Source organism: Ictalurus punctatus, chromosome 10, assembly GCF_001660625.3.
Source record: "Ictalurus punctatus breed USDA103 chromosome 10, Coco_2.0, whole genome shotgun sequence".
Classification (NCBI taxonomy): domain Eukaryota; kingdom Metazoa; phylum Chordata; class Actinopteri; order Siluriformes; family Ictaluridae; genus Ictalurus; species Ictalurus punctatus.
The window spans coordinates 22,183,073-22,200,919 of record NC_030425.2 but is presented as its reverse complement, the minus strand read 5'-3'; the positions used below and the strand labels follow the sequence as shown (position 1 = coordinate 22,200,919).

Below are 17,847 nucleotides of genomic sequence, written 5' to 3'. Positions count from 1 at the left end.
CATACCAATCTCTGATCCTGAAAAATCATATTCCAAGAATTAAAAATGCTCTGTGGTATAAAGTAGTATATTATACAAAGGGGGACAGTCCAGATATTGGAAATCTACAAAGAAAATTTGGTTTGTTAAAGAAAAATGATCAAATGAACGCTTTTACCAGTTAAACAGGAAAAAGGAACAGTTCTTGGTAGTAGACTCATTTTATAACCTATTTGCATATTTATGTGATCATGCTTTACAGTATTTCATTAATCTATAATATATGTTTTAGTTTTCTGGCTCCAATGCTGAAAGCATGAAGAAAGTTTACGGGAAGTTCTGCAGCCGTCACAACGAAGCAGTGAACTTGTACAAGGAACTGCATGCCAAAGACAAGCGCTTCCAGACTTTTATCAGGGTAATCAATTCACTGGCTCACTTGTTTTTAGCTTTTCGGCTTGGAGTGTTTTTGCAGCAATTAACAGTTTACAGTTCTCACTAGATGTGTGCTAATTAACATCTGAACCGTGCAACGTGTTCTGCCTTGATCATTTCAGAAAAAGATGAGCAGCAGTATTGTTCGTCGCCTGGGGATCCCCGAGTGCATATTACTAGTCACTCAGCGATTAACGAAGTACCCGGTCCTGCTGCAGAGGATCCTGCAGCACACTAAAGGTGAGCCTGTTTAACACAGTTCAGAGACATGGACATCGTCGACATAAGCAAGCATCGCTAATGCCTTAGCTCAGAATCTTAGCCCAGACAATCCATACATCCCCCACCCCTCTTCCCCGTCTCTGTGTTTAACCAGCGCTGCAGAATTTCTCCCTCTGTAAACATTCGCGTCTTATGGATAGCTCTGCTGCTGTCCGTATGAGGTGCCGTGTTTACACACTGCTCATTCCCCACAAAGTAGGACATCCGAAAGAGTTTGTGTCCCAAACATTGCCATAAGACAAGAGCAGTGTGAGATTTAACAGAACAGGCTTGTTGAATTGAATCGCTTTTACTGGCACATTAAAAATAGGTGTAACCTATTCTCCGGAAAAAGTGTTGCTCGGGAACATAAAGCTAAATAATAATTGTACAAAAAAGCGTAGCGCGTCATGTTAGCAAAAACCACAAACTCCATCTGTCCAGAAGACTTTATCCACCATGCATAAAGTTAACCACCATGCAAGTCCCTATGTGTTTTTTAACGATAGAATCGATAACAATGTAGGAGCTGATTTTATATTCAAGTAATCAACACCTCCCAACCAATCAGATTTAAAAATCTGGTATAAGTCACATTAAAGGTGGGGTCTCCTCACATTGCTCACATAAAATATGCACTAAGAGGAAAAGCACTGGTCTCTCTGGTACTCCAGGGCCACCAGCAACCAATAAATCAGGACGAGGCATGTCCATTCACCTGTCAATCATGCTGTTTGTCAATTTACTAATCTGTCTATGAGGATATCCTTGTTATATTGTACTATATAGTGCTGAAAGCTTCTATTCACTATGTAAGGTGAAGGTTTTTTTTTTATGGGGGGGGACTTGTATTTTTAATGTATTGTTAGCACTAAGCTATCAGGGCATCCTACCTGCCTTACCTTTCTGTAAATGCAAGAGAAAGCACACAATTAGGCTTGTTAAAATGAGGTTATGAAATCCTCTGTAATTAAATCAGCTGGCCTTTTTAGTCATTTGTGTGTGTGCGTGTGCATACACAGAGAACGAAGAGGACTATCAGGACCTCACACAGGCTCTGCAACTCATCAAGGATGTAATAGCTGCTGTGGACAACAAGGTGAACGAGCACGAGAAGAAGAAGAAGCTAGAGGAGATCTATAACCGGACAGACAGCAGAACCATCACACGCATGAAAAGCGGTCAGATGTTCGCTCGAGAAGACCTGAAACGAGGAAGGAAGCTCCTTCATGATGGGCCACTCCAACTGAAAACCACGGCAGGACGACTGAAGGGTAAAATAAAAAGCTTCAGGTTTCTTTGCAGTAGTGCAATGGATATAAAAAGTCTACACACCCCTGTTAAAATGTGCAAAGTATACAAATAAAGTGAAAAACAATCAGAAACCTTTTTAGGTAAAAAACAAGACAAAAAAAAAAACAACGTACAATAACCTAGTTGCATAAGTGTGTACACCCCTAAACTAATACTTTGTTGAAGCACCTTTTGATTTTATTAGCCCACTCAGTCGTTTTGGGTGAGTGTCTATCAGCATGTCACTTGTCTTGACTTGGCAATATTTTCCCACTCTTTCTTGCAAAAACATTGTAGAGCCGTGCGAATGTGAGGGCATCTCCTGTGCACAGCCTGCTTCAGGTCACCCCACAGATTTTTAGATCTTCTGTTGGTTAAGAGATTGAATGTGATTGGTTCATTCTGAACACAGCCAACATCCCCAATTATAAAAGGTGTGCACACGTGTTATGGATTTCCCCTCGCGTCCGGGATTTCACTGACTGTGTTTTCTTTTGACACGCGTGTTTTGTTTTGGTTTCTGTCCTGTCTCCGCCCCTGTTATGTTATTGGTTATTTCCTAATCAGTACAATTACATGGACAACAGTCAGTATGTTTACATGGACAACAATAATCCAATATTAACCCGATTAAGGCAATACTCTGATTAAGAAACTAGCATGTAACAGCAATTTTTAATGACCTTAATCCGATTAAAGTCATACTCAAAGTAAACACAAGTCGAATTAATGTGGAGTATTCCTGTTTTAGTCGCATTATCGAGGTGTATTACAGATACGTACACACCTTAATCACACTATTAACGTCGTGTGACGTGCATACACGGCAGTGCTCAAACATTTTACGGCAAACAAGAGAGCACGGCTGCATCCCAAACCGCGTAGTTATCTACTATAGGCCTATAGTAGGCGATATACATGCATCACGGCTACTATATAGAAGGTAAGTGTGCGGTTTGGGACGCAGCCCACGGCTTCAAGCAGTCGTCTATTTGCACGTATAGCATGACAAATAATTAACTGCACTTGAAGCTTTCGTAAAATAAAAAATTAAACACCCTAACCCTTGTATCCGTCTCCAATCCCCATTACATGACAATATCTATGCAACCAGTTATTGCTTTAAAAAATATATATTTTTCCTATTTGTCCCTAAAATGTTTCTGATTGTTTTGTTTATTCACTTAATTTTTATGTAATTCATTTAATTGATTTTACTTCACGAAAACCTGCCATTTCACCATGGGTATGTAGACTTTTTATATCCACTGTATAAAGAATTGCGCACTCTTCCTGAAAACACTTTGTAATATACTACATGTATTGTAATGTTATTTTGTCCAACAGGTATGTGTTTTAATATTCCTGTTTTCTGTTGTAATCCTGTGACAGATGTTCAAGCCTTGCTTCTCTCTGACGTCTTAATATTCCTGCAAGAGAAGGACCAGAAATATGTCTTCGCTTCTCTAGTAAGTTTTACACAAATTATTAGAGTTTGACATTACAGTCACTTTGTGAGATTATTGACAGTCTGAAAGAATTACCCCAGCTTTTCATATGTTTTCTTTTTCATGCCTCTGTCAGTTACAGTTTGTGTGATTATAGACATAATGGCTCAGTACATATTTTCCCTTTCCAAATCCTGAGTGTGGTGTGTTATCAGAAAATGTTTTTGCAAAGTAAATATGCTGGCCTTTTGGTTATACAGTCCATCCAGGATTGCGCGATTGCAGAAATTAACGCAAAATCAAGCGAACTCCGCAATACTCAGAGGAGCTTGCAATTTTTAAAAATTACTGCAGATTTGAGCCAAGACGCATCATGTGACATCATCACATTGCACATGCAGTGAAAGCCCTCTTCGATTCATATGCGTTAAACATGAATACAGCTAAAAGGCGCAATTTCACCAATTCAAGTAGTTTTCCACAAAAAAGCACAAAAATTTTTTTTTTAAAAGCCACAGCAAAATCAAGCATTTATGGCCGCAACAATCACAAAAACAAAAATAATTTTTTTTTAAATTCAGCGAAATCCTGCACGGACTCGTTATATTATAAATTAGGCATGTGTTGATGTTTCCTTTGCATGCCTGCTATTTTCCATGCTTTATTATATTATCCTGATATTGTATTTAATATTTAATAGTCAGACAATTTTTTTTCAAACTAGTATTGAATAGCTGTTTGGTGAACAGTATTATGGGAGACTGAAGAATCATCTTTAAGTTTATAAAAATGAATAATCATGCACAAGTCAGCTGCTCTTATGTTGAGTATGAAAGCAGTAGCTATGATCGTTTGCAGCGTCCATGATAAGAAAGCTATTATGCTATGTTGTATCACTGATTACTGGCACAGTGTTAATAAATGATGAAATGTCATTGTAATTGTGAAACATTTCAGTTGAACTCTGCTGACCTATTGTTGATGCATTGGGTTGTTGTTTGTACCTTTCTCTCTTCCTCTGTCTATCTCTTCTGCTCCCTGCCTCCCTCTAACTCCGCCCACATTCTCGGTTCATTTTACTTAATATCCTCTCTCTCTCTCTCTCTCTCTCTCTCTCTCTCTCTCTCTCTCTCCTGCATACTCACCATCCCCAGGACCAACGCGCCACCGTTATCCCTCTACAGAAGCTAATCGTCAGAGAGGTGGCTAACGAGGACCGCGGCTTCTTCATCATCGCGGTAGGCATCCAGCAGCCAGAGATGGTGGAAGTTCATGCCACTTCAAGAGACGAGCGCAACACATGGATGCAGCTCATCCAGAACGCTATGCAGTCTAGGTAAGTACTGCTCAAACCCTCAGGAGTATGTCTTTTTTTTTTTGTATATTTAGTTAGATGATTGTTTATCAGATCAATAATCGGACCTTAGAGATCACTGTTGTACTTTAGATGGTACATTTGCATTGTTTAATGCCGAGGAACAGAAATGTACCTGTAATAGTACTGTTTCAGTCACAGGTGGTTATCATTGACAAAAAATAAAATAAAATAAAATAGGTGTATAGCTGCATGCTTATAAGTAGGGAAAAGTTGCACTGACTAAACACAGCTAAAGGAATTGAGCAAGTCTGGATATAAATTGATTGCTTTCTCACAGAGAAAAGGACGATGACGAGGGCATCCCTAGCGAGACGGAGGAAGATAAAAAGTTGCTGGAGTCCAAAGCGAAAGAGATGAGAGGTGAGGAGAAAAACAGTAATGGAAGTTTTTTTTTAAGTTTACTTGCTTTATAAATGGCGTGGAATTTCAAACGTAATTGTAACTAAACAAAGTGCCAGTTTTTAAAAAGATTGCTTGGGTATTCTCTTCTCCTCCTTCTGTCCTTCTCTCAGCCATGCTTCAGAGGAAGGATGATCAGATCCTGGCTCTCCTGAATGAAAAGATAAAGCTCTTCAATGACATGTGTGGCTCGGGATCGCGTGAAGACACGGCCTCGGCCATCAGGATGCTGTTCAGGGCCTGCAATGATGACGTGCCCAAAGGAGAGAATATCATGAAGGAAGCAATTAGAGAAGGTAAGTGACACTTTATACAGAACCTGAAGAAAAACTAAATTCTGTGTATTTCTGTGAGAAATGTTTTTTTGGGGTTTTTTTTTACATGACAGCTGTGCCTTGTGGCATCATTAGGGCTCATTTCCACCACTAAATGTCAAGCAGGACTCTTTGGTAACTCGTTTAATGTAATGCGGTTAGTGACGTGGGTGTCTTTGTGGGTTTGTGTGTACTACAGTGGAGATGTTGCAGACGCTGGTCCACAGCGGTCTGGGAGCAGCCGTGAGCCAGCAGGGGGCCGTTGATCCCGGAAACACAGCTTCGGTGCTCCTGCCTCGCAGATCCGAGACCTTTGGAGGCTTCGATAGCCACCAGATGAGCAGCTCCAAACGTGAGGGCATGTTTCGGCTCTGTCGATTGTGGAGATTCTGAGCACAAGAAATTTATTAGACCGTTGCATCTTGAAGCATTCTTTTATAGCTTTTTAAAATGTATTCATTTAATTTTATTTATTCTGTTGTATTTATTACAGTTTGAATAGTTTTCCATTTTGCTTCCTTTTAGGAATTGTTGGCATATTTGTGTTTTTATTCATTTCCCCTTTGTTATTTTAAACGATCCGAATTGTTCTGTGTCTTTAAATCCATTGTGGACTCCTCAGAGCGGCCCGTAAAACAAACCCAGGTGGTCTGTGATTTTCTAATTTTTGTTACTGTGGTGAAAACCACAACCCACCATTACCAAAATGATTATGCTTATAAAGCATGTCAACTTGAGTCTAATGACAATTTGAATTAATTTTGTAATGAAACTTTTAATGGTGGAACCTTCCAAAAAAACAACTAGTCGAAGTATTATTATATAAATTTAAATAATGTGCCTAAATGTTTGAAGTTTGAAAGCTTATATGACGCACATCTGGCAGCAATTCTTTGTTGTTGTCATCGCTGTCTCCTGTTTACAGCAGCAACAGCAAAATGTTTGCCATGTCTGCTGCAGTTTTATGCTAATTGCATTCACCAGTGGGGAAATTATACAGCATGAGCAGCAACTGTCTGTGTTTCTCAGCTGATCATTTATTTTTATGTTCACACATTCAGTGCAATAGAATCTAAGCTAAATGTTTAGTGTGTCTCTGCTTGTGGCTAACGTTTGTCTGGATTTTCAGACGGGGATAAAGAGGAGGTCGAGGACTTGAGGAGGACAGAGTCCGACAGCGTTCTCAAAAAGGTCAGGAGTCCATAATGGAGTTGGTCCAAAATGAAGTTTGGTTTTTCTATTTTGAACAATCCATTGCTTGACACGGGAGAAAAAAAAAACGCGCAGAAGCACCTATAATGTTAAAGCTCTTACATTTTATTACTTGCGTTAATTAATCAGCAATTTGCCAACCATTAAAATTTAAAATTTATTACTGAATCACGCATTGCGTATTTACTGTACCCGTTAATAGTTACATTAATGTGGCAAGTTAGTCCTTGCTATCACATTATGGCAGCTAAAAAACAAATGCAGTTTCTATGCCTCTGAGAAATGAAAAGTGGCAGAAAAATGACTAAATGTGACAAAAAAAAAAAAAACTCCTTGCGTAAACGTTAAATAAATATCTCCTTACAGAAAGCTTCAGCATATCAACAGTTAGACATTTTCTTTGTTAAATAACATGTTTATTTCAGTGTCTTTATTATTCAGCTTAGATTATGGAGTATCTGCCTTTCCTATGAATGAGTTAGTCCTGTAGTGTAGCGTGATGATAATGCATTAGCTGTGATTGGAATTTGAATGTTTTAGAAGATGAATCATCAACCTCTAACTAATCAGATTGGAGAATTCAGTAGTGCAGTGTTATAAGATGAGATACCGTTCATCCATCACTGCTGTTTCACCTCAGTGGCAATTTTCACACTTTTCACTTAATAAATTCCTCCAGGATTTAATATATATATATATATATATATATATATATATATATATATATATATATATATATATATATATATGTGTATATATATATATATATATATATATGTATTTTTATATATATGTATATGTATTTTACATATATATATATATGTATTTTATATATATATATATATATATGTATTTTTCTGCCGTATGAATAACATCACTGGGGGATGGGGGGTGGTAAATAATTGTCAGTTAGAAAGGTGTAAGGTGCACTTTGGCCGTTTTGAGCTCATAATGAGAAGCGCAGCACTGAGCTCATGGCTACTGGTCTCTGGAGTCAGGCTGATTAAAGAAGTCTCTCAGCTGGACTCCATTCTCTGCTTTGTCTTCTTCACAGGGAGGAAACACCAACCTGCCGCTGGTGCTGAAGAGGAACAGAGAGGTAACGCCTCTGAACATGCTTCAATCTCAATGAGCTGTGTTATCGGTAGTCAATGGCTGCTGAATTTAGCTGCTTAACAGACTGAAGATGGCAGCTGGAACAGAGCAGGAAGCTATTTGTTTAGCTCTGGTGTTGGTCTTTGCTTGGCTTTAAGAGCAAATTGATTCAAGTCGTCACAGGATTATTTGAAATCTGACATGTTTAAAGCTGTATATTGAATTTTGTATTAATATAACAAATGTAACGTAATAAGTAGGCAAACCATCACAATTTCTGTGTAGACACAGTGTTGTGTTGTCTTACGTTCTAAGCTGGGAAATTCAACCCGGTAACATCAGAGAAATAAAAAAAAAATCAGTGTTGCTCTGTTCGCAATTTTTCATCCTCAGATTGTTTTAACCCTACTGCTTAGTGAGATTACAGCGTTTGCAAACACATTAAGAGACATTAAGAACCCTTTCCCCTTGATATGGAGTGCATGTGAAGCAGTGCTTATGAGTGTGCTGTTGTGAATGTCAGTGGGATTAAAGTGTGATGTGGTTGTGTTTGTACAGCAGGTCCTGAGCAGTGTTACACATCTCCATGATCTCCTCAGTTCACTGCAGGTGTGTGTTCACTTCTATAGCACACTCACATCAGCACTGCACTCAGTCTCACACCATCTTACTTATGATAGATAGATTGATTGATAAGGGGTGACTCTATATATTTCTCTATATATCTGTCTGTCTGTCAAAAATGTTTTCTTTCTTTCTTTTGAAATGCTCTTTCTTTTGTTTTCTTTCTTTGTTTCTTTCTTCTTCTTCTTCTTATTATTATTACAATGAAATGTAGGCAGTTGTCTTATGCACTTTGGAGCAGTATTTCACCCTGTGAAGTAATTGAGATCAAGATAAAAATCTGTTGGACATTTAAAAATAAATCATACAGTTGATTTGCAATAAAATCTAAGACACAGACTGATGATTTGAAAAATGATTCTGCCCAAGTAAATTACGTCGTGTATGTGCATTTGTGCAGGGTGTGGTGGTTCAGCAAGACACCTTCCTGGAGGAACAGCGTCAGGCTCTAAGCGAGCGGCCCTCCTCACGTCCCTCGTCTCGGCCTCCGTCTCTAGTGGAGCAGGAGAAGCAGCGTAGTGCAGAGCGACAGCGACAGGAAGCAGCCGCTCACGCTGAGGAGAGGAAGCGCAGAGAGAAAGAGTGGGAGGCACGAGACAAAGAGTTGAGCAACCGAGAGCAGCTCCTCAATACCAAAGAGGAGGAGGCGCAGAAGAGGCGCTCCGAGCTGGAGGAGGCTCAGCGGGAGCTACAGAGCAGGAAAGAGGACTACCAGAAAGACCTGGAAAGACTGAGGGATGCACAGAGGAGGCTGGAGAGAGAGAAGGAGCAGATGCAGAGAGAGATAGAGATGCTGGAGCAGCTCAAGGAGAAGGAGGTGAGACCTATACACCAATACAGTGTGCTCACTTTTCTTGTTGCATCTTTCTCTTAATCTTGTTGGGATACTGATTAGTGCACAGTATGACAATTAGAGATTATTCAGAATTTCATTGCCGTATTTGATGACGTAAAACATGATGGTAAAATGAATTATTAAATTAGGGAACTGACCAGCGCAGATCATTTGATTGCAAAAAACAAAACAATTGACTTCATGACTATTCTGAAATACACACAGGTTCTGTTTCATCCATAGTCAGAAACTTATTAGAAATGGTTTCCAAAACGTTATACTTCATATAGTATCAAACAACTAGCAAAATACATTTAGCCCTTGTAACTGTAAAAATCTAACTTTTATGCACATAACCATTAAAAAGACGTTAACCCGTCTCAGGCAACAGTCTTATTTTTTTACAAGCTGGGGATGGCTACATTTCTCTATTAAATGATTTGTATTTTTTCTTGCATAGAATTATCAAATGCACAGAATGTGGTTAACTAGAATCCATGCTAATGGCATGAGGACATTTACTTTCAATCTATAATTTGGTTAACAGGGTGGTTATTGATAACATTTACTGACAAGATCTTTTTGATTATTAAAATGTACCACAGTGCGGTTGAATGCTCGAATCTGATTGGTCAGCATGGCTGGGAATGTAGTTCTGACTGTAATAGTAATCGCACAGGTAGATGTTGACCTGCTATGGCATTACTGCCTGTCACACCTCCTCCAGTGCCCCTAGGATTTCCCTGCTCATCCTTAAGTCTTGCCAACATGCAACCAAAACCATACAGGCCTCCGGAGTGACTAAGGCTATGGCGAGCCCACTGGCACCATTAATGCATGCACAGTGCCACTGGTTCCATATGGTTTCCTCCTGTTACACCAAATACCACTCCGGCACTTTTGCCTAACATAACCAGAGCCATGCGGACCTTCCCAGTTACTAGGGCTGTGACCAGACCCACTGGCACCTTTAATGCATGCTCAGTGCCACTGATTCCGTTTGGCATAGATCAGCTGCAGGGACGTCTCCCTGCCACCCCCTGCAACTATACCTCGGGTTAGGTGTTACTACCCCCAACACTTCTCCCTTCTCCTGACCCAGAGCCGAAAGCTGTTCTCCTCTGCCTCTTAAGGCAGGTCTTTCAGGGCCTTCTGTTGGTTTAATCCAGTTACTCCCATATCCCTTAGGAGGCAAACATGAACAATAGGATAATATTAAGGCGCTTGTTATAACATATTATTGTTTCTATGGCAACAGCTCATACACAGGGATTTGTACAGAGGACACTCCACATAATCTAAGACTAATTATAAATGGATTTTAAAAACACGTTGTTTAAGAAAGAAAATTGTTTAATCATTGATGTGGCGATGTTAGTTGTTAGGAGACGAGCGCTTTCTAACAGTCACAGTAGTTGTGAAGTTTATCAGCGAGAGAGAGAGAGAGAAAAGAGTGAGGCTGATGAGTTAATGAATGTTTATCGTGGTTATAACATAAGTAAGAACAGTCTGTTGTGTGTTATTCCTTAGAGGTGACTGAACATGTAGAAAAAATAATGAGAGAATTTTTTGTCTCCCCATGATCTTCAGGATAATCAGATTTCTATTGAAAATGTGACTTGTGGAATATTACAGATATTTCATAGGGGTGAATGTGATCAGGTAACAAGGTTGAGTAATAACCTTTAATGGATGCTTCATGAAAAAGGATATGTCACATATGAAATGTTAAATGGATTCACACAATAATGAATAAATAGTATGATTATTCAGTATTTTATTGATTCTTTTTCAAGGTAAAGTGTAGAAAAAATGCTGTATTGTTTTAAGTTATCTGAAATATGCACATACATAATATGTTGTGCTTTATTCACCTTTAATTTACATACATATTTGTAAATGTAATATTAGTAGAACATACATTAAATGACACCCAATCATGGAAACACTCCAAAAGGCCAAAAGAACTGATTTTTGGATTGAATGTATTGCAGAAGAAGGTGAGCAGGACTCTTTCGAGCACGTCCGAGGACTCATTAAACATTCAGAGCAGCAGCTCTGTGGAGCCAGAGACGAAGCAGGAGAAGCACGAAGGTGAACAGTTCACCAGCCCCAGAAAGAATTCTCTCTCCAGAATGGACTCCAAACAGAAAGGCCGAAACCTCAACGCCTTCAATCCTTTCGCTCCTAAAGCCGTGAGCACAGAGGGCCAGAAACAGATCCCCAACTGCCTCCTCCAGCTCACCAGGCCCAAAGAGAAGAAAGATAAGAAGAAGAAGAAGAAAAGCAAGAGCAAGCCCACTCAGGAAGCAGGTAACACTGTTAGTCCAGTAAATGACCGGTTTAAATGACCCAAACTGACGGAGCATAAATCACCTGATTAACCCACATGTCCTATTCACTACGTAATCATCTTATTGATGCAGGCCATCTGTTTTCACATTGCAGCAATACAATTGCTAATCTTTATCTAATTATTGATGGAAATAGAGCCTCAGAGGTTCTTCACATGTTTGAGGTGCATGTATAGAAAGAGCTAGAGAAAAAGCTTGCTGAGAAAAGGTGCATGTATAGAAAAAGTCAATTAACTAATTAACCAATTTTTTAAATACTGATAATATCGGAGATTAAACACTTAATTTGATCATGTTATTTTCAAAATAATCGAATATTTGGTAACAATTTCTACAATTTCTTCTATGTCATATTTATAAAGCATTATAACTGTTCTTGGTAATGATTCCTTTTACATTTTATCAGCATTATTTAGAATAATGGCTCTAATAATGTGCTGTAAATAATTCCATGATAATCAGTGTGTAAAACAAGTGCTACTATTCATTTATGGAGAAAGTTGTACTGTTTCAATTACAATCTTTCTTGTCAAATAATTCTATTCATGAAGTTTTCCAATCAGGTTTTATTCCATTACATAGCACTGAATCTGCTCTTTGAAGAGTTCCAAATGGCATTGTTCTTATGACTGATACATTGAAATCCATGGCTGTAGTCCTGACGGATCTAAGCGCTGCGTTTGATTTGGTTGACCATGACATACTTCTGTCTCCCCCGGAGACATATGGGTCTTCATGGCACTGTATTAAAATGGTTTCGCTCCTACTTGTCAAACAGGTGGTTTACTGTCCATCTGGGATATCATTCTTCCAGCATACCTCTTGGTTGTGCTGTTCCTCAGGGATCAGTTCTTGGTCCGGTGTTGTTTTCCCTGTATATGCTCCCACGGCTTCTATTTTTGATTAATGTGGAATGTCCTTTCATTTATATGACAACAATACCCAAATCTATCTTCCCTTTGACCGTAACAATGAAAACTCACTTCACCTGCTGTTAAGATTGCCGATTTGAACTTAAACTACGGCTTTCAAGTAATTTTTTTAAACCTTAACGAAAAGAAGACTGAACTCATTTTGTTTGGCCTCAAGGAAAACACTGTTTCTCGATCTCGGAATCTCTTGCCTCATATAATATGCGGTGTGCGAGAAACCTATTTGACAGCAGCCTAAATTTTGACAAACCGATAATTGCTGTTGTCGAGTCTTGTTTTTTTAATCGTTTTCTTCTTTCTAACGTTAAGCCCTTTTTATCCACGAGTAACTTTGAAACAGTGATCTTTGTAACATCTCGACTTGGTTACCGTAACTCGCTGTATCACGGTATTTCTCAGTCCTCCAGTTTCTCAGTACAAGATGCAGCTGGCTTCTCAAATGGAAGTGCAAATTTGACCATATCCTACCCATTCTATTCTTCTTGCACTGGCTCCTCGATAAGTATCGGATTGATGTCAAAATCTTATTTGTCTACAAAGCCCTCAATAATCTGGCACCTCAATACTTAACTGACTTATTGCTCCTGTACACTCCTTCTCGAACCTTGAGATCACGTGACCATCACCTACTCACCATCCTCTAGAGCCAAACTTAAAAATCGAGGTGATCGCGCCTTCACTACCGCTGGTCCAACACTTTGGAATAGCCCTCCTCTTTATATCAGGCATGCTCCATCCATCTCTGCTTTTAAATCTTCTCTTAAGACTTATCTATTTTCCCTGGCTTTTAACATCCCCTCACTATATTATTATCTTGGGGTCTTTTATATTCATGACTTCAATTGTTTGTTTGAATTTCTTCCTTTTATTCACTGTACAGCACTTGGGTCAGCCTCGGTTGTTTTTAAATGTGCTCTATAAATAAACATAGATTGACTGATTGATTATAATGTCATGTGGTCTAACCTTTATAACTAATAATGACCTGTACATAATTATAAAGCAAATGTAGTATTTATTAGCAATTATAAAACATTATAAACATTTAAAATGGTATCACTGAGTGCTTCAAGTAAAGTAGATAATATGTTAAATTATTCCTCATTATAAGTTGTAAGACACAAGTGACTTTTTTTTTTCTACCTGAAGTACATACAGAGAGATGTTTAAAATCTTTAATGTAGAATATACTAAAGGCACATTACAAGGACAAGGACACATGTACTGTGCCCTCCACTAATATTGGCACCCTTGGAAAATATGAGCAAAGAAGGCTGTGAAAAATAGTTTTTATTGTTTAACCTTTTTATCTTTTCTTCAAAAAAATTCACAAAAACACACTGCGGTCATGGATATCAAACAGTTGAATGGCTCTTTAATGTTTTGGGGCTGTTTTACTGCCAGAGGACCTGGACATTTTGCTAGGATACATGGCATCATGGGCTCTATCAAATATCAATAGATATTAAATGAAAACCTGCCTGCCTCTGCCAGAAAGCTTAAAATGGGGCATGGTTGGATCTTCCACAAGGACAATGGTCCAAAACATACATCAAAGTCAACACAAAAATGGTTTACTGACCACAAAATCAAGGTCCATGCCATGACCATCCCAGTCCCCTGACTTGAAATCCATAGAAAACCTGTGGGGTGAACTGAAGAGGAGAGTCCACCAGCATGGACCTTGAAATTTGAAGGATCTGGAGAGATTCTGTATGGAGGAATGGTCTTAGATCCCTTGCCATGTATTCTCCAACCTCATCAGGTATTATAGGAGAAGACTCAGCGCTGTTATCTTGGAAAAGGGAGGTAGCACAAAATATTGACTAAAAGGGTGCCAATAATCGCTGCACACCTATATTTAACAAAGATACATATTTTTTTGTTAAACCTGTGTTTTGTTTGCAATTGTTTGATATCCATGAGAGCAGAGTATTTTTGTGATTTTTTTTAAACAAAGGATCAAAAGGTTAAATAATAAAGACAATTTTTACAGTCTTCTTTGCCCATATTTTCCAAGGGTGCCAATATTAGTGGAGGGCACTGTATGTAATGCCTGTTTGACCTTGAATGGACAGGAGGCTAAGTGCTACATATGTGCACCCTTGTTATATTTGGAAGTAATCAGTGGTGACATTTTAACTCAAATCAAAGATCATTCTGCAGTAATGTAAAAACAAACACAACCACAAGCTATACACATAAAACATATACAGGTCATTATTAGCTAGAAAGATTTTTCAGTACACCACATGGCATTAAGATGAATAGTAACACTTCCATTACAACATGATTTCTTATTACAACTTTTATTCTTATTATTTATAGCACATTTTTGGAGCTTTATAAGGCATTATGAGTGTCATGAGGTAATATAAAAATGATTACAAGGAGTCATTACCACATTACAAAGAGTTATAAGCATGATTATAAAGATTAACCAATACACAAGATTTTCCTTCCAGGAGTATTCCAGCAGAAATTAACACAATATCAAGGAAACTCCGTAATATTTGAAGGAGCTTGCAATTTTTCAAAATCACCGCAGATTTTCTTCAGATTTGGGCCAAGATGCGTCATGTGACGTCATCTCAATGTGCATTCAGCCAAAGCCCTCTTCGATTCACATGCGTCAAACACGAGTACAGCTAAAAGGTCTCATTTACCAACACGCATCACTGCGAAAGACCGTGCAAAACAATTTCGTGCAATTACAATTTCGCCAAGTAGTTTTCCACAAGAAGTTGCATCGCAAACAATCACAACAATCACAAAAACACGCCGTGAAATCCTGTACGGACTGAATAGAAAGAATATTTCAAATATACCAAAACATTATTTTGTGTTTGATTAGAGAAATTAATGGAAAATATGAATATTGTTTTGAGCTTAATTCTTTGTTATTTCTCTTCCCTACCCGTACTGAAATATTATGTATATAATTATTTAGTTTGTTGAGTTCGAGTCACTTCCGGGGTCTTTATATTGTACTTTGTGGGTGGCTGTGGCTCAGGTGGTAGAGTGGGTTGTCCACTAATCGTAGTGTTGGTGGTTCAATTCCTGGCCTACGTGACTCCACATGATGAAGTGTCCTTGGGCAAGACGCTGAACCACGAGTTGCTCCTGATGGCAAGTTAACGCCTTGCATGGCAGCTCTGCTACCATTGGTGTGTGAGTGTGTGTGTGAATGGGTGAATGAGATACAGTATATAGTGCTTTGGAACTGCTAAGGTTAAAAAAGTGCAATATAAGTGCAGACCATTTACCATGTGCAGTTATTTGTCTTCCAGTTTAATCAAGGCCATTTGATTGTAAGTGAAATGAATGATGATTATCTATAGGTATAGCATCTGTTTATTTTTTAATGACTATAAAGGTCACCTCTGTCCTTTTCTCCAGAATCCCATCTGCTGCCACTGACAGAGCCTCCACTGGACGGAGAAATTTTCTTCTGCTGATTTGGCCTTCGCTACCAATCAACTCATAACTCCCTTGTTCTCTAAGCTATCTGCACCGGCTGAATGTAACTCAGTGCAGGATGCCTGCCAAAGTGCCCGCACTGTGTCCCTGGCACGCTCCGTCACGCTAATAGGGCTGAATCCGCCCTGAAATATTTCCACATCCTGCATATGTTGCGCATCCACGTGGGATATATATATATATATACTGGAGGCCAAAATATGAGCAGGTTTTGTTTTTAAATAGTCTGGTTTTTATTATTGAGAGCAGTCAAAACCAATTGTGGATAATTACACCAAAATGTTGACGAAACGAGGTTCTACAGTAATTTAACTTCCCTCTGAGACTGAAATTTTTATCAGGCACTTTATAAACCCCCACGAATACAGTGACAATCAGTGTAGACATTATTAACCCAAGACACTCTATTCCAGAGATCCTTTATACTGTGGTTATTACCACTTGTTTATATACGTACATTATGACATATCACAGTGTGTGATTCTAAATACTGTGGACATCCTGCTAGTATTCCAGACGTATTTTTCTAGCAAAACAAGAAGGCTAAAAAGAGTAAAAGTGTAAATATTGTAGAAATCATAGAAATAAATTGACCTGCTGGACAGGGAGTGTGTGTGTGCACAGAAGCAACACCCACTAAAAACTGCAAAAACTACGCATTCACACCACTTAGGCACAAAGCCTAACAGTTGCCACAACCACTTTCATTTATGTCATGTTTATTATTGTTTTTAAATAATACAACAAAATGTTCACCTGGGTAGATTTCTGTCAAGTGGGTTTAATCGATCAGCTTTTGTGGTCTTTGACTGAATCCATTCTTTAGAAGTCACACTTTGACTTGACGTGTGTATCTCTAGCATACGCATACTGTTTTTGTTTGTTTCAGCTAGCACTCACTTGCATTGAATGAATTGACCCAGTAGGAGGCGACAAAGAGTACTGCGTTGTTTATCATTAAGAATGGTCATGCACCTATATATATATATATATATATATATATATATATATATATATATATATATATATATATATATATATATATATATATGACCCAGAACTGAGGAATTACACTCTGATGAGAGAAAATGGTCCTAATACACAAAAAGGGAATACATTTTTTCCCCCTTTATGGCCTTACAAAATCTGAGGACGTGTGCAGTTTCAGTCTTGGCCACACTTTTGTGTGAGACTAAACAGGGAAACATACAGTAAATCAGGCAAAGTATTTATAATTGCTCATAAAAGTCAGATTGTGTAGCTTAAACGAATTATGAAATGCACTAAAATACAGTGCAGCATTTTCTCAGGAGTGCAAACCTTTTGTAAAAACGAAAAGAAAAAAAAAGTAAGAAATATTCAGTACTTGAAGGTACAGTATTGTTATCTTGCTGAATTATGTAAAGGGACAAAATTAAGACTGTAAATATTTTGTGAATGATAGTAACTGTATAAGAAAGGACCATACTGTATGTTTGTCTAATTTGTAGTTGATTTCACTATTTTGTAAGAAGACTTTATTTATCATTGACCCTTTATTTGGAGGCGGAAATGTAATATTGTCCTCAAAATAATTAAAAGAAACGTGTTTAAATTAACCGTTCTGCAGTTTTCATTAGAAAATCCAATCTTTCAGTGAGTATTGGTCAAGAATGTCTGTGGGAGAATGAAGTAATATTTGAAATATTCACGTATTATATTGGGTTTAAAGTGCCATCAGTTCTGAGGTGAGATCTCATGGTTTTACATTTTCATTTTAGTTTAACAAGCGTTTCAATCCACAGCAGCTGGATTAGAAACATAAAACA

The 17,847-nt window shown here is 38.2% G+C and overlaps 1 protein-coding gene across 6 annotated transcripts in view; it reads left to right on the top strand.

Moving 5' to 3' along the window:
* LOC108270994 (A-kinase anchor protein 13) overlaps nt 1-17,637 on the top strand; it is a 93,371-nt gene extending 75,734 nt beyond the window's left edge. For 4 of the 6 annotated variants that reach the window (XM_017478111.3, XM_017478113.3, XM_017478114.3 and 1 more), the window contains 14 exons: nt 272-397; nt 537-654; nt 1,698-1,949; nt 3,361-3,437; nt 4,571-4,752; nt 5,072-5,154; nt 5,307-5,489; nt 5,707-5,859; nt 6,637-6,698; nt 7,774-7,818; nt 8,373-8,423; nt 8,839-9,255; nt 11,268-11,586; nt 15,959-17,637. In XM_017478111.3, the coding sequence (XP_017333600.2) occupies nt 272-397; nt 537-654; nt 1,698-1,949; nt 3,361-3,437; nt 4,571-4,752; nt 5,072-5,154; nt 5,307-5,489; nt 5,707-5,859; nt 6,637-6,698; nt 7,774-7,818; nt 8,373-8,423; nt 8,839-9,255; nt 11,268-11,586; nt 15,959-16,017 (2,127 nt within the window). In that variant the 3' untranslated portion in view covers nt 16,018-17,637. The remainder of the gene's footprint in view (nt 1-271; nt 398-536; nt 655-1,697; nt 1,950-3,360; nt 3,438-4,570; nt 4,753-5,071; nt 5,155-5,306; nt 5,490-5,706; nt 5,860-6,636; nt 6,699-7,773; nt 7,819-8,372; nt 8,424-8,838; nt 9,256-11,267; nt 11,587-15,958) is intronic. The other 2 variants (XM_053683379.1, XM_017478112.3) reach the window with 2 other exon arrangements.
* Nucleotides 17,638-17,847: the final 210 nt, after the last annotated feature.